We start from the raw sequence: 15,231 nt of genomic DNA on the forward strand, positions 1-15,231 counted from the left end.
AAACAGACCCTTCGGTCCAACTTGTCCATGCCGACCAGATATCCCAAACCAATCTAATCCCACCTACCAGCACCCGGCCCATATCCCTCTAAATCCTTCCTATTCATATACCCATCCAGATGCCTTTTAAATGTTGCAATCGTACTAGCCTTCACTACTTCCTCTGGCAACTCATTCCATACACCTACCACTCTCAATGAAAAAGTTGTCCCTCCGGTCTCTTTTATATCTTTCCCCTCTCACCTAAACTTATGCTCTTTAGTTCTGGACTCCCTGACCCAGGGAAGAGACTTTGTGTATTTATCTTATCCATACCCCTCAAGATTTTACAAACCTCTATAAGGTCACTCCTCATCCTCCGACACTCCAGGGAAAACAGCCCTAGCCTATTCAACCTCTCCCTATAGCTCAAATCCTCCAACCCTGGCAATATCCTTGTAAATCTTTTCTGAACCCTTTCAAGTTTCACAATATCCTTCCAATAGGAAGGAGACCAGAATTGCATGCAATATTCCAAAAGTGGCCCAACCAATGTCTTGTACAGCCGCAACATGACCTCCCAACTCCTGTACTCAATACTCTGACTGATAAAGGAAAGCATACCAAATGCCTCCTTCACTATCCTATCTACCTGCGACTTCACTTTCAAGGAACTATGAACCTGCACCCCGAGGTCTCTTTGTTCAGCAACACTCCCTAGGACCTTACCATTAAGTGTATAAGTCCTGCTAAGATTTGCTTTCCCAAACTGCAGCACCTCGCACCTATCTGAATTAAACTCTATCTGCCACTTCTCAGCCCATTGGCCCATCTGGTCAAGATCCTGTTGTAATCTTGAAGGTAACCTTCTTCGCTATCCACTACACCTCCAATTTTGGTGCCATCTGCAAAATTACTAATTGTACTTCTTATGCTCGCATCCAAATCATTTATATAAATGTCGAAACGTAGAGGACCCAGCACCAATCCTTGTGGCACTCCACTGGTCACAGGCCTCCAGTCTGAAAAATAACCCTCCACCACCACTCTCTGTCTTCTACCTTTGAGCCAGTTCTGTATCCAGTTCTGGCTAGTTCTCCCTGTACTCCATGAGATCTAACCTTGCTAACCAGTCTCCCATGGGGAACCTTGTCGAATGCCGTACTGAAGTCCATATAGATCATGCCCTCTGCCCTCATCAATCCTCTTAATTGCTTCTTCAAAGAGCTATATCAAGTTTGAGACATAATTTCCCACGCACAAAGCCATGTTGACTATCCATAATCAGTCCTTGCCTTTCCAAATATATGTACATCCTGTCCCTCAGGATTCCCTCCAACAACTTGCTCACCACCGACGTCAGGCTTACAGGTCTATAGTTCCCTGGCTTGTCCTTACCACCCTTCTTAAACAGTGGAACCACGTTAGCTAACCTCCGGTCTTCTGGCACCCCACCTGTAACTATTGATGAGACAAATATCTCAGCAAGAGGCCCAGCAATCACCCGCCCCCCCCGAGCTTCCCACAGAGTTCTTGGGTTGTCAGGCCACAGGAAATTCAATGGTCTTCTACAAATGGCCTCTATTCCTGATGAAGGGCTTTTGCCCAAAACATCGATTTTCCTGCTTCTCGGATGCTGCCTGACCTGCTGTGCTTTTCCAGTACCACTCTGATCTAAACTGTACAAATGGTCAATATCAGCTAATGTATTTATAAGCTACCATCTGCATTAATAGTCTCAAATATTCCTTCATTTAATGTATTCCTATTGCTCACTTTATAACAATCATGGTACATACCTAAACAGTACAGTTTGAATGCACCCTCACACATTTAGTCCTGTTGTATCTCTGTTTGCACACATTGCCAGCTATTCAGCTATGGTAGCTACACCATTTACTAATGACGCTCACTGACTGACTTCCCTCTGGTTTGTAGGCACGACCGGACAGAATTGCAGAATTGTTACAATGCAGATGGAGGCTGTTCAGTCCATCATGTCTGCACCTGCTCTGTACAGTATTATTCTTACATCCCTCTTACTTCAGTTGCACAACACTTTTAATCTGTGCCCTCACATTCTTGTTTCTTTTACTAGCAGAAACTGCTTCACCCTGCCTATTCTGTCCAACCCACTCATAATTTTGAAACCACAGTCAGTCTCTACTCTCCAAAGTGGACAGTCCCAACTACTTCCACCTTTTTTTTTTAAAGCTGAGGTTTCTCATATCTCTACCTTCTAGTAAATCACTTCTGCACTGTCTTCAATGCATTTGCATTTTTCCTGTAACGTGGCACCAACCACCGTACACAATACTCTGGCCGAGGTCCAACAAGTGTCTTGTGCAAATTTAACATCACCACCTCGTTTTTGTACACTCTACTCCTATTAATAAAACAATATAGTATGCTTTATTTACTGCTCGCTCCACCTGTCCTGCCACCTTCAATGATGTATGCATATTTACACCCAAGTTCCCTAGTTCCTGCAGCCCCTTTAGAATTGTATCTCCTTTTTATGTTGTCTTTGTGTTCTTCTGCTCAAAGTGCATTGAAGCTCACCTGCCACCCATCTGCCCATTCCATCAACTTATCATTAGAGTTCCACACTATTCTCTCCTCACTGTTTGCAATTCTTCCAAGTTCAGTGTCACCTGCAAAATTGAAAATTGCTCCCTACGTACTAAGATCCAGATCATTAATCTATATCAGGAAAAGCAAGATTCCCAATTCTGATAGCTGGAGAACTCTTCTACAAACTGACTTCCAGCTGGAAATATATCCATCGAACAATACTTCCTGTTTTGTCTCACTCAGCCAATTTTATATCCCATATTGCCACCCTCCATTTTATAATATGACATACTTTCCTTGCAAGTGTGTTGAGAGACACTCAATCAAATACAGTGATGATTGAAACAGCGATGTGGAGGTACTTCTGTATATTTTATCTTCCACAAAACAAATAGTAATTGTTGAAATGGGAAGGGTCTTTGTTGGGGCTGGGTACAAGACCAGCGAAGTATGTGAATTAATTAGGACACATTCATACCTATACCACTATCTCACATTGTACATTTACCACATTTCAAGTAACCAAGATGGTGGCAGAGCAGCAGCGCAGCATGTGGGTTTCTGTCCAGAGCTCATTTGCTCCATCCCATTTTATGCTGCCTTTTCTTTCACCACTTCCTTTTCTTTCTTTCACCTACTTACCTTCTGTGGAGAGATTGGTGGCCTCAAGATGTCCAGTGCACCTGAGACGAGGTTTCTTCTTCGGTGGTGGAGGGAGTCAACTTTAGTGCAGCATGGGCGGAGATCGAGCCCAGTGTGTGAAAGATTGAGCCCAATGTGCATGAGATTGAGTAACAACATTTTAAAAGACATCTGGATGGGTAAGTGAACAGGAAGGATTTAGGGGGATATGGGCCAAGTACTGACAAATGGGACTAGATTAATTTAGGATATCTGGTTGTCATGAATGAATTAGACCGAAGGGTCTGTTTCCATTCTGTACATATTATGACTCTGTCACCACTGTTTTTTCTTTCTCTGCTATTCACTTGATATTGGTGCCCTTTGGATCTTGAGCCTTTCTTCAAAAATAATTTTTTTTCCTTTGTCTTTGTATAGAATGCTCATGGTTTTCAACACCTCTATCGCATTTCCTTTTTAACTTTCTCTTTCCAATGGACAACGACCCCAGCTTCTCCAATCCATGTAACTGAAGTCTTTTATCCCTGAAACATGTCTTTCTTGCACGTGTCAACACTTGTTGCACTCTTTTAAAAAAGCACTTCAGCCTCCAGTGTGTTTAAAGCTACACACATGATTTCATTACATGTTACATTTAGACAATACGTGGATGGGATAGGTATGGAGGGATACGAACCAAACACCGGCAAATGGGGCTAGTTTAAATTGTGAAAACTGGGAGGCATGGGCAGGTTGGGCTGAAGGGCCTGCTTCCAAGCTGTAGGGATTTTGTGATTCCATATTAACTCCAAAAAGGCAATTTCACAAAACCTTGAAAAGCTGGTAGACTTACCAAAAATCATAGCAAACAAAGACATACAGATCATAGGGTGCTGAGACAGAGTGAGGCATTCCATGTTATGGCTGCACAGGAGGTGCACAAAGCAAGATCAACATTAGCTCTATTAGCATTATTTGAAGTTTGAGAGGACCATTCAGCAACCTAATAACAGGGAAGAAGCTGTTTTTGAACCTATTGGTGCGTGTGTTCAAGCTTCTGTATCTTCTGCCTGTTGGAAGAGGCTGGAAGAGAGTATTACTGGCTTGGGAGGGGTCTTTGGTAGCCTTACCACAGCAATGCGAAGTATAAATGGAGTCCATAGATGGGAGGTTGGCTTGCTCTGGGCTGTGCACACAACTTCCTGTAGTTTCTTTTGATCTGAGGCAGAGCACTTGCCTGACCAGGCCGTTACGCACCCGGATAGAATGCTTTTTATGGTACATATATAAAAGTTGGTGAGGAGCCTTAAGGACGTGCCAAATTCCTAAGCCACCTGAGGAAGAAGAGGTGTTGTTGTGCCTTCTTGACTGGCATATCCAGGTGGCGGGTCCAGGACTTGTGTTTTCATCACTCAGAGGAACTTGATGCTCTCAACCCTTTCCACCGTATCTCCATTGATGTAGATAGGGGCATGTCCTCCTCCTCCTTTTTGCTGAAGTTAATGATCAGTTCTTTTGTTTGCCAACATTGCGATAGAGAGAGAGAGAGAGATCGTTGTTGTTGCATCACAACAGATAGAATCATGGAGCAAGCTCAATAGCTGAACGGCCTGCTCCTATTGAATGAATGATTTGTAACGGGGTCAGCCAGCTGGACCTCATATTCTGAGTTCCCTGACTGGGGCTGTTAATCTGGTTCAATCAGGGGGTCCCAGCTGACACACACAATAGGAGTGCCAGAGATACTGACATTGTGGAACTGACTGCTGGAGAACTATATTCCAGGCCTCTGTGGAGTTATCTCCCCTATTTTCCGTGTTTCCCTAGGGATAGCATTGTATGAGGAAAATCATCTGTGCAACTTGATTGAGGGCAGAGGAGTAGACATTGTTTACTTGGACTTTATTAAAGACTTTGACAAGGTTCTGCATGGTCATATGGAATTCAGGGTGAGCTTGCCAATTGAATACCAACTTGGCATAATGGCAGGAGACGGACAGTGGTGCTGGAGGGTTGCTTTTCAGACTGGAGGCCTGTGACCAGTGGTGTGCCACAGGGATTGATTCTGGGTACTCTGTCATTTATATAAATGATTTGAATGAGCATTTGGAAGCACGGTCAGTAAGTTTTCCGATGACACCAAAATTAGAGGCATAATAGATGGTGAAAGAAGGTTTTCTAAGATCACAAAGGATCTAGATCGAAATGGGTCAATGGCTGAAAAATGGCATATGGAGTTCAGTCTGGATAAATGCGCAGTATTACATTTTGGTACAACAAACAGGTTTGGAATTTATACAATTAATAGTTGGTGTTGTAGAGCAGAGATACCTAGGGGTTCAGGTATATAATTTCTTGAAGTTTGCATCACGTATAGGCAGGGTGGTTAAAAAGACATTTAGCATGCTTGCCTTCATTGCTCAGTCCTTTGAGTGTAGGAATTGAGAAGTCATGTTGAGGTTGTACAGGGCATTGGTGAGGCCTCTGAACTACTGTATCCAGTTCAGGTTGACCAGTTATAGGAAGGATATTGGTAAAGTGGTGAGTTCAGAAGAGATTTACCAGGATGTGGCTGGGTATGGAAGGTTTGAATGATAACAAAAGTCTGGGACTTTTTTCACTGGAGCATAGGACGTTGAGAGGTGACCTTCTAGAAATTTATAGGTTAATGAGAGGTATAGATAGGGTTAATGGTCGGTGTCTTTTCTCTAGAATGGGACAACATTAACATGTTATTATGTTTGGCATGGACTGATTTGACTAAAGGGTCTGTTTCCGTACTTTTTGATTCTCTGACTGTATGCCCATGCAACCCAGTTTTACTGATGAAACATAAAGAAGGAAAGCTAAGCTTTTAGATAGCATCCTTCAAGACTGTGGTGTCCAAAGGCATACTGACATTCCACGGAAATGCTGCACCATTGGAGAATGTATGTTTCGGAAGAGACAATGAACTGAGTTCTGTTGATTCCCACAAATATCTCAAGGTGTAATTTCAAAGAACAAGCAAGTTCTTCCCAGTATTCTGGTCATCACTAAATTGACACCACAAAAACAAGTGATCTGATTGCAATCATCTTGTTTGTAAGAGCTTGTCATGTGCAAATTTCATATCGATTACATTGTGACACTAATACTTCCAAAAAAAAGCTTTGTTGGCTGTAAAAGGCTTTAGAATGGCTGGAGGATGTGAACTAGTCTGGCAGGAGGCTGGAAGAACACAGCAAGCCAGGTAGTATCAGGAGGTACAAAAGTCAACGTTTCGGGTGTAACACTTCAGGACTGGGTGTGGGTGTGGGGCAGCTGCAGTTTAAGGGGGAGACGTGGGCAGGGTGGTGAAGTGGGGATTGGTCAAGACAGGTAGAGTGATGACTTGGTTGGTCAATGAGAGGAATGAATCTGGTTGGTGGCAGGGAGGAATGGAAGGGAGGGGCAGGGGCTGGGATGGGGGTTGGGGAATGGGGAGGGAGGTTATTTGAAATTGGAGAACTCGATGTTGAGTCCTCCAGGCTATAGGCTGCCCAGGTGGAACATAAGGTGTTGTTCCTCCAACTTGTGCTGTGGTTTGTTTTGATAATGGAGGAGGCCAAGGATGGTCATGTCAGAAAGAGAGTGGTTGTGGGAATTAAAATGGGTGGTGACTGGGAGGTCTGGTTGGCCCCTGTGGGCCTGTATGCAATGCTCAATGAGCCATTTCCTATGTTTATGTTTGGTCTCACCGATGTAGAGAAGACCAAGGCAGTATAGAAAGGTAAGTCTTTTACTTTTGCCCAATTTAATCACTTCAGTGGGAAGAAGTACTTCCTGACATTGATTTGTGATGCACTTTTTTTTTAATCCATTTCAACACCACTGGCCACTTCAATAAATGGGACTCTCAGCTCCCAACACCCAAGATGTCCAATATTTGACTAAATGAGTGAGCCCTTCTTGGACTGCGTCATATGTTGTCATGTGAGTCTTTTAAAAGCATAGAAAAGGCTCTTGTTAGATTGCGAATTTGACTCTGAACCAAGAAATTAATGAATTGTATATGTTCTGGACCTGTGAATCATACATTTTTCAATTCCTGAGACTTAAAGTAATATTGATGCACTTCCTTCCTCCAAATATAGACTTAATTGGAGATCTACTTGCGTCAGTCTAAAAGCTTCTCTGCTGATTGGCACTGAACTTGAAATTATAAAGCTCTTTATCGGAGGGTGTGGGCTGACTGGAAGTAACTGCGAAGCCTGCAGTTAGAAAATCCTTGCCTATTGTTAAAAAGGACTACAGCTAATCAGTGATGCTGGCATGTATGTGTGCTGATGTGTCTCCTGAAGGAAAATGATCCATTTCCCTTTTGAGGTTACACCGTAATAAGCAGGTGATGGTTGCATCTTGACTCATTGTGTTGCACTTTTGAAATGCCCTAAGACTCTTCAAAGAGTTGAACAGTCGCCACTGGAGCAGATTGAGAAAGAGGAATATTAGGAGGACTAATCAAAAGTGTGGTTGAGTGGGTTGGTTTTCTGAAAGATCTTAAAGCTGAAGAGAATGTTTCACGTAGAGAATTCTAGATCTTGAGGCTGAGATAGCTGAAGGGATGACTGCCATTGCTGGGTTGATTGGAAAGAGGGATGTACATGAGGCTAGAGCTAGAGAAATGCAGAATTCTTAGGAGGAGTATAGAGTTAGAGGAGGTTATGAAAATCTGTTTGGTAGTTGGGAGGGTGTTGGGGAGGTAAGAAGTCATGAAAGGATTTAAACTGCTTAACAATCCTCTTTGAATAGAGTGAGAGTCTTTGTAATTCTTTACTCACAAAGGGTGTTCTTCTTCATTGAGAATGTGCATGACTGAAGTAGATGTTTGGACATTAAATGAAGGGATTTGGAATGCTGTGGGAAAGTGGGGTTGAGCTAGATCATCTTAGTATGATCTTAATGAGTTGTGGCATAGTGCATGAAGGATTGTACAATCTACACCTGCTCCTATTTGTAATGATCTTTTGAATGGATAGTCCTTAAGTTGCCACGATGTATTTACTATTGGCTGGTTGAGATCAGCTCACCCAGCGTAACATTCGCATAAGTTTTGCATCTTTATAACTTTCCATTGCTCAGGGGATTATTGGATGAAACTTGCAGCTTTCAGGGGAATTGACAGATTTGCAATATGACCACGTTCCATACATTTCTAATCAGCAATGTTGTATACATTGTAACATCTTTACTTTTATGTGCTGCTTATGATGTGAAATCTAAATATACTTTATTTTCACTTATCACATGCAGCCACTGGTCTGCACTAGCCAGATCCCACAGGCAGATTACTAATCAGTCAGCTTGATTTATAATGTAGGGGGAAGAATGTTGGCAAAGGCAGTCACAGATCTCTCTTCTATATTTGTAATAGTGCCACAGCCAACTGAGCTGACAGGTTTATGCTTGTAAGAAGAATGGGCTCTTTAACAATACAATGCAGTCTGTGTCTCTCTCAAAACCCTACTGAGAGATATCACATAATGTGATAAATACCCCTGATTGTGGCTTGAACCCACAACCTCCTGGCTCTGAGGTGCTTTGCAGCCTGAAGTAATTTGGACAATGAGGATTGGGATGTTCACTTTATCCTATGCAACAGGATTCAGGTATGAATTGATTTATTTGGCCAGTAGGTTTTCACATTTTGGATTATTTGTGGGCGGCACGGTGGCACAGTGGTTAGCACTGCTGCCTCACAGCGCCATGAGACCCGGGTTCAATTCCCGACTCAGGCGACTGACTGTGTGGAGTTTGCACATTCTCCCCGTGTCTGTGTGGGCTTCCTCTGGGTGCTCCGGTTTCCTCCCACAGTCCAAAGATGTGCAGGTCAGGTGAATTGGCCATGCTAAATTGCCAGTAGTGTTAGGTAAGGGGTAAATGTCGGGGTATGGGTGGGTTGTGCTTCGGCGGGTCAGTGTGGACTTGTTGGGCCGAAGGGCCTGTTTCCACACTGTAAGTAATCTGTAAGTAATCTAATCTAATTATTTTTATATTTACTATGAATTAATATACACTTTCAAAATTGATCACTTTCTTGATTATCCACCAGATCTTGTGAACTAATATGATATTTTTTATTTGAAAATCAGAGGTTTGTGCTTGCTGCCAATATTCTAACTTAAAACCATTTTAATTTCTGATCACCTGAAGATGATATGACTCATACACCACAGCCTCCAATGGCCAGAGATAGGAAATACCCATGCTTAATGCAGGGCCGAGCGAGGGTAATGTTTGATCTCTGAATCCTCTGCGGTAAGTTAGGAACTGAAGTCAGTGCAGATTAGAAAGGGGGAAATGGACAATCAGTAAGGGATGTATCAAGGGTTGGGTACTGCGCAGATCTAATGAAATAAAAATGGATTCTGCCACATAGCATTAAAGAACCCTGTCTGATTTGATTCATTGTGTTTACAGTTGGAACTACAACTTGAGGAGTATAACTATGAACACACAGAGACTAGGATTCAGAATGAAAGATTGAGGCGGCTGAATGAGGATCTGCAGGACCAGCTGGATAGGACGAAGAAAGACTTAGAGACTACACGATTTAACCTTCAGGTCCTTCAAGATGAGGCCCGCTATGAACATCAGCAAACAGCCAGGTAGGTTTCTTTACTACATGAGTTTGATAGGCAAGATGCTTTTTAAGCCATTAGAGCTTAGAGAGGGATTCCAGTCAGCTCCTGTATTCCTCTTTGATCTCATTCCCTGTGCAACCCTCATCCCAGTTGACCATTAGGAAAACAGCTGAGATAGCTTTAGAGTCCTTAGGATATTGCTGGCACCAAACCTGGGAAGGAAAGTCATCGGAGGATTAAAAACAAACTCTTCCAACGATTCTGTTCATTACTTACAAAAATGTTAGTTAAAGGTAAGAGATGGTGTTTAATTGACAGTCAAGAATCATCCAAATAGAGAATAAAGTTTTTGTTTAGAGATGTAGGATATTTACGGTCAGGATGGACTTTTATTTTGATTAGATTACTTTACAGTGTGGAAACAGGCCCTTCGGCCCAACAAGTCCACACCGACCCGCCGAAGCGCAAACCACCCATACACCTACATTTACCCCTTACCTAACACTACGGACAATTTAGCATGGCCAATTCATCTAACCTGCACATCTTTGGACTGTGGGAGGAAACCAGAGCACCAGGAGGAAACCCACGCAGACACTGGGAGAATGTGCAAACTCCACACAGTCAGTCGCCTGAGGCGGGAAATGAACCCGGGTCTCTGGCGCTGTGAGGCAGCAGTGCTAACCAATGTGCCACTGTGCCGCCGACTTGTTGAGTGACCTTTGTGGGATCTGTGGGGCAGAGTAATTGATTGCAGGAGTTCACATAATGAGGCCCCTGGGAATACTCCCAATCTGTTGACAATAGGTAGGATAAGCTCCTGATCATTATCAAGTAGAAAAATCATCATGTAAAAATCTCACAACACCAGGTTATAGTCCAACAGGTTTAATTGGAAGCACTAGCTTTCAGAGCGCTGCTCCTTCTTCAGGTGGTTGTCAATTAGTACTCTCTAAAATAGTCAATGGCCAGAGGTTAGATTTTAATTAACAGCCTCTGAGAAAGAAAAGTTTGCTTTTCTGCATCTCCACTCCTCCTGTGCGCTGCTGGCTTTCCATAAAGGCTCTCCTTAACAGCAAGTTGGTCACAAAGTTGTAAAACATAACAGAATTGTAAAGTTGATTTCTGATGCAGATTTGAGTAATCAAGCTACACTTCAAAAGTAATTCCTCTATTGTGGAGCACTTTGCCCATATCTTGATGTGATGACGAGGTGCTATGTACAAGGAAATTTTAATTTAAATTTAAATGTGGATTGTGTCTAAGTGAGTGTATGCTGTCACTTAGCTGTCAACTTGTTCATCATCGATAAATAGATTAAAATATGAATCCATTTGGAACCCTCTGACTTTTTAGTGGCTGTTTCCATTGATCACTTTAACCATCTTCCTAAATTAAGTGACCTAACTGTGACCAGTTGCATACCAGAGGTTGTGATTCCAAGAGTAGATATCTTTTAATCTGCATATTATTTGATCATCTGTTGTCTACATTTGAACTTTTTAAAATCTTCCTAATCCATTACCTGAAAATAGTTTGAAATTCTGCCCATGGATGGAGCAAATTTTTGCAAAACCACATTGCTCTCACAATTTAAGGTCTAAATCCAAATTTTATTCTTCTGTGACATCGAACAGAAACACCACAATAGAGGTGATAATAGCGGAGCACTGCAGTTATTTATAATCATTTATTCAGTCATTTTATTTTCCCAGAGCTAACAAAATACTGAGTACTGCTGGTGGGAGTTATACCACGATGTACATACATCTTATCTTATGAGATATAGGGAATGGTTGGCCTATTTAGCACGATTCACAGACCCATTAACCATATCACAAGCTAAGTTGGAAGATCTACATTCATTTACGTTATGTATTATTCACTTTAGATATTTGACTTAAATGTCAATTTGCTCTTTTCCCCCCCACAGTACAAGTTGGGAATAACACAATTAAGTTTAACATATATTAAATAATTTTAGTAATCTGCAATGCAATTCACATTTTGTAGTCAGTGCACATGCATAGAAAAGTAAGCTGGAGCACTCTAAGGCTAATTAAATCTGATTTGTATTTGTGAAGGCCCACAAATTACAAAGAGAGGTTCTGACTAATGGTCCAAAAATTAAGGAAAATGTTTAAGATCACATCACAAGTACATTGTAATTAATGAAAAACATGAAGTCACGACTTAATTGGTTGTCTTTTTTTTATCGAGAGAATGATAACATTTTTGTTGAACATGTTCTAAGCATCTGTCCTTGTAAAAATGTAAATTTAATTCAACTTTCAGATTTGAGACAATAGTCTACTGCCCTTTTTTTCTGAACAACAATTTGACTCACGAAGCTGTTATCCACAACACCAAAACGACCACCATGTGTGCACAGGTCACCTGACTGTGACAAATCATAGGTTGAAGAGGGGGTGATCCACCTCCTCATCCAGGTGCCAAAATGATTGACACCATGGCTGCAATGATGTGCACAGTTGGGCTGAGTAATGTCAGCTGGCCGTGATGCTGTGTCTCTCCATGCGCCCACTTGTTTCTGGTGGCATTCGCAATAAATGTGCCCACTGGGTCAACTATCCAAAATGGCACCCTGTGTATGGAGAAACACCACAGTTTCATTGGCTGGCTGTAGCAGGATGCAGGAAGAGTCTGTGGCACGTGTGACGCTGCCGTCACCAGGCTGAGGATGAAGGGGCTGAGTATGGTGGAGGTGAAGGTGAGGTGGAGCTTGGGATGGGGAAAGCGAAGCTCCCCCTTGCTGACAGCTTCTAAGCCACTGTGCAGATCCTGCTGCAGGAGTGCCTCTCCCAGGAGCTGTGAAACTATGCTTGGGGCTGAGCTCTATCAATTTCCCCCCACCCTCCTCACCGATTACTAAACTCCCTCACACTTGCTGTTGAATGAAGAATGCCACACCTCCTTACTAATACAATGGCTGCTGGCTCATGCAAAGAAGGGACTGGTCATGGCAGTTGGCCACAATGCTGTATTTCTGTTTGTGGTTGTGATGGCACCCAGAATGAACACACTCCTTTATCTAAGTGCCTTTTGTTCCAAAACCTTTCGGACCATCCACCTGCAAGAATGACAAATTAATAAGCGCGTAACTGTTACACTGGTGTTCAGTTATCTGTGGGCCTGGATTTTCAGGGGATTGGCAATCTCCTGCCACTCTGTGTCAACAAAAAAAGATCAATGAAAGAGCCCCACACATTTGACTCAATTCTGATCCGGGCTCGTTCAGAAATGCGGTACAGTTCTTCTATCCTAACAGCTCCCTTGTATTGTAGATCTCCCCTTGGGGAGAAGGCAAACCATCCCCCTTTCTCATTGCAGTCAGTTGTCATATTCTGCCATTTAAATGCCTCACATTGCTACTTAGAGTCATACAGCATGGAAACAGAACCTTCAGCCTAACGCATCCATGCCGACCCAATTTCTCAAAGTAAACTAACCCCATTTCCCTACATTTGGTCATGTCCCTTCCTATTCATGTACCTCTCCAAATGCCTTTTGTAACTGTACCTGCAGCTATCACTTCTTATGTAGTTCATTCTGAATGAAATGTTTACCCTTGGGTCACTTTTTAAATCTCTCCCTGTCACCTTAAACCTGGGAAAAAGACCTTGGCTATTCATCTCATCCGTGCCCCTCATGATTTTTATAAACCTCAATAAAGTTATCCTTCAGCCTCCAATGCTCGAGAGAAAATAGTCCCAACCTATTCAACCTTTCTCTACAGTTCAAACCCCTCAAACCGGCAACATCCTTGTCAATCTTTTCTGAATGCTTTCAAGTGTAACAGCATCTTTTTCTCAGAGCAGGGAAATCGGGACTGAATGCAGTATTGCAAAAGTGTACAGCTGCAACATGATATCCCAACGCTTATACTCCGTACACTGACCAATAAAGGCAGATATACCAAACACCACCTTCATTACCCTGTCTACCTGTGATGCCACTTTCAAGGAGCTATGAGCCGTCACCCCAAGATTTGTTTGTTTGGCAACACTCCCTACGACTCTGATGTACAAGTCATTCTCTGATTTGCTTTCGGTGCTCCAGTTTCCTCCCACAGTTAAAGATGTGCATTTTGATGGATTGGCCATGCCAAGTTGCTCCATAGTGTCCAGGATTGTGCAGACTAGGTGGGTTAGCCAAGGGAAATGCAGGGTTATAGGGTAGAAGGGTTTGGCCTGAGTGTGATGCTCTTCAGAGGGGTGATGTGGACTCAATAGGCTGAATGGCCTGCTTCCACACTGTAGGGATTCTATGATTTTAAAATGCAACACCTCGCGTTTATTTAAATTGGACTCTACCTGCCACTCCTCGGCCCATTGGCCCATCTGATCAAGATCCCGTTGTATTCTGAGACAACCTTCTTCACTGTCCATTATGCCACTAACTTTGTCATTTGCAAACTTACTAGCCATAGCTGCTATATTCACATCCAAATAATTTATACAAATGATGAAAACCTGTGGACTGAGCACCAACCTTGTGGCACGTTGCTAGTCACAGGCCTTCAGCCTGAAAAATAACCTTCCACCACCAACTTCTGACTCCGGCCTTCGAGCCAATTTTTGTCTCCAATTGACTAACTCTCCCTGGATTCCATGTGTTGTAACCTTGCTAACCAGTCTCCCAAGTGGAACCTTGTTGAACGCCTTGCTGAAGTCCATATTGAGAACATCCACTGCTCTGCCTTCAATCTTCATTGTTGCTTATTCAACAACCTCAATCAAGTTAGTGAGACATGATTTCCCATCCACAATGCCTGTTGACTATCCGAATGAGTCCTTGTCTTTCCAAATACATGCAAGTCCTGTCCTTCAGAGTCTCCTGAACTCCAGGAAGCTCACCACTGGTCTGTAGTTCCCTGGCATTTCCTTATCAGCTTTCTTTAAAAAAAATGGCACCACATTAGCCATCCTCCAGTCTTCCGGCACCTCACTCACTGCCATTGATGACATGAATATCTCAGCAAGAGCCTAGCAATCATTTCCCTAGCTTTCTAATGTTCTGGGATACATCTGATCAGACCCCAGGTATTTATCCACCTTGTGCGTTTTAAGACATCCAACACCATCACCTCTGAAATATGGACACTTTTCAAGATATCGCTATTTATTCTCCGCTAAGTTCTCTAGCTTTCATATCCTTCTCTACAGTAAATACTGATGTAAAATACTCATTTGGTATCTTTCTCATCTCTTGCGGTTCCACACGTAGATTGTTTGTTTGGTTTACTCTACCACATCTGGTCAACTCGAAGCTCTGAAACTGTCAGTTCATTATTCATTTCTTGGTATTCATCACTGGTGAGGCCAGCATGTAGTGTCCACCCTTAGTTCCCTGAGATGGTGACGATGAGCCATCTTCTGTTGTGATACGGCTGACAGGTTTGCAAGGCCATCTCCGATCAGGTATTAAGTAT

General features: G+C 42.7%; 1 protein-coding gene across 8 annotated transcripts in view; it reads left to right on the forward strand.

Moving 5' to 3' along the window:
• The window catches only part of LOC122558104 (EF-hand calcium-binding domain-containing protein 4A-like), a 141,278-nt gene that overhangs the window by 80,560 nt on the left and 45,487 nt on the right, over positions 1-15,231 (forward strand). For all 8 annotated transcript variants that reach the window (XM_087996724.1, XM_087996720.1, XM_087996719.1 and 5 more), the window contains one exon: positions 9,616-9,803. In XM_087996724.1, the coding sequence (XP_087852850.1) occupies positions 9,616-9,803 (188 nt within the window). The remainder of the gene's footprint in view (positions 1-9,615; positions 9,804-15,231) is intronic.

The sequence above is a fragment of the Chiloscyllium plagiosum genome, unplaced genomic scaffold (genome assembly GCF_037043375.1).
Source record: "Chiloscyllium plagiosum isolate Xiang-an unplaced genomic scaffold, Cpla_swu_hap1 HiC_scaffold_18, whole genome shotgun sequence".
In the NCBI taxonomy this organism is placed as follows: Eukaryota; Metazoa; Chordata; class Chondrichthyes; order Orectolobiformes; family Hemiscylliidae; genus Chiloscyllium; species Chiloscyllium plagiosum.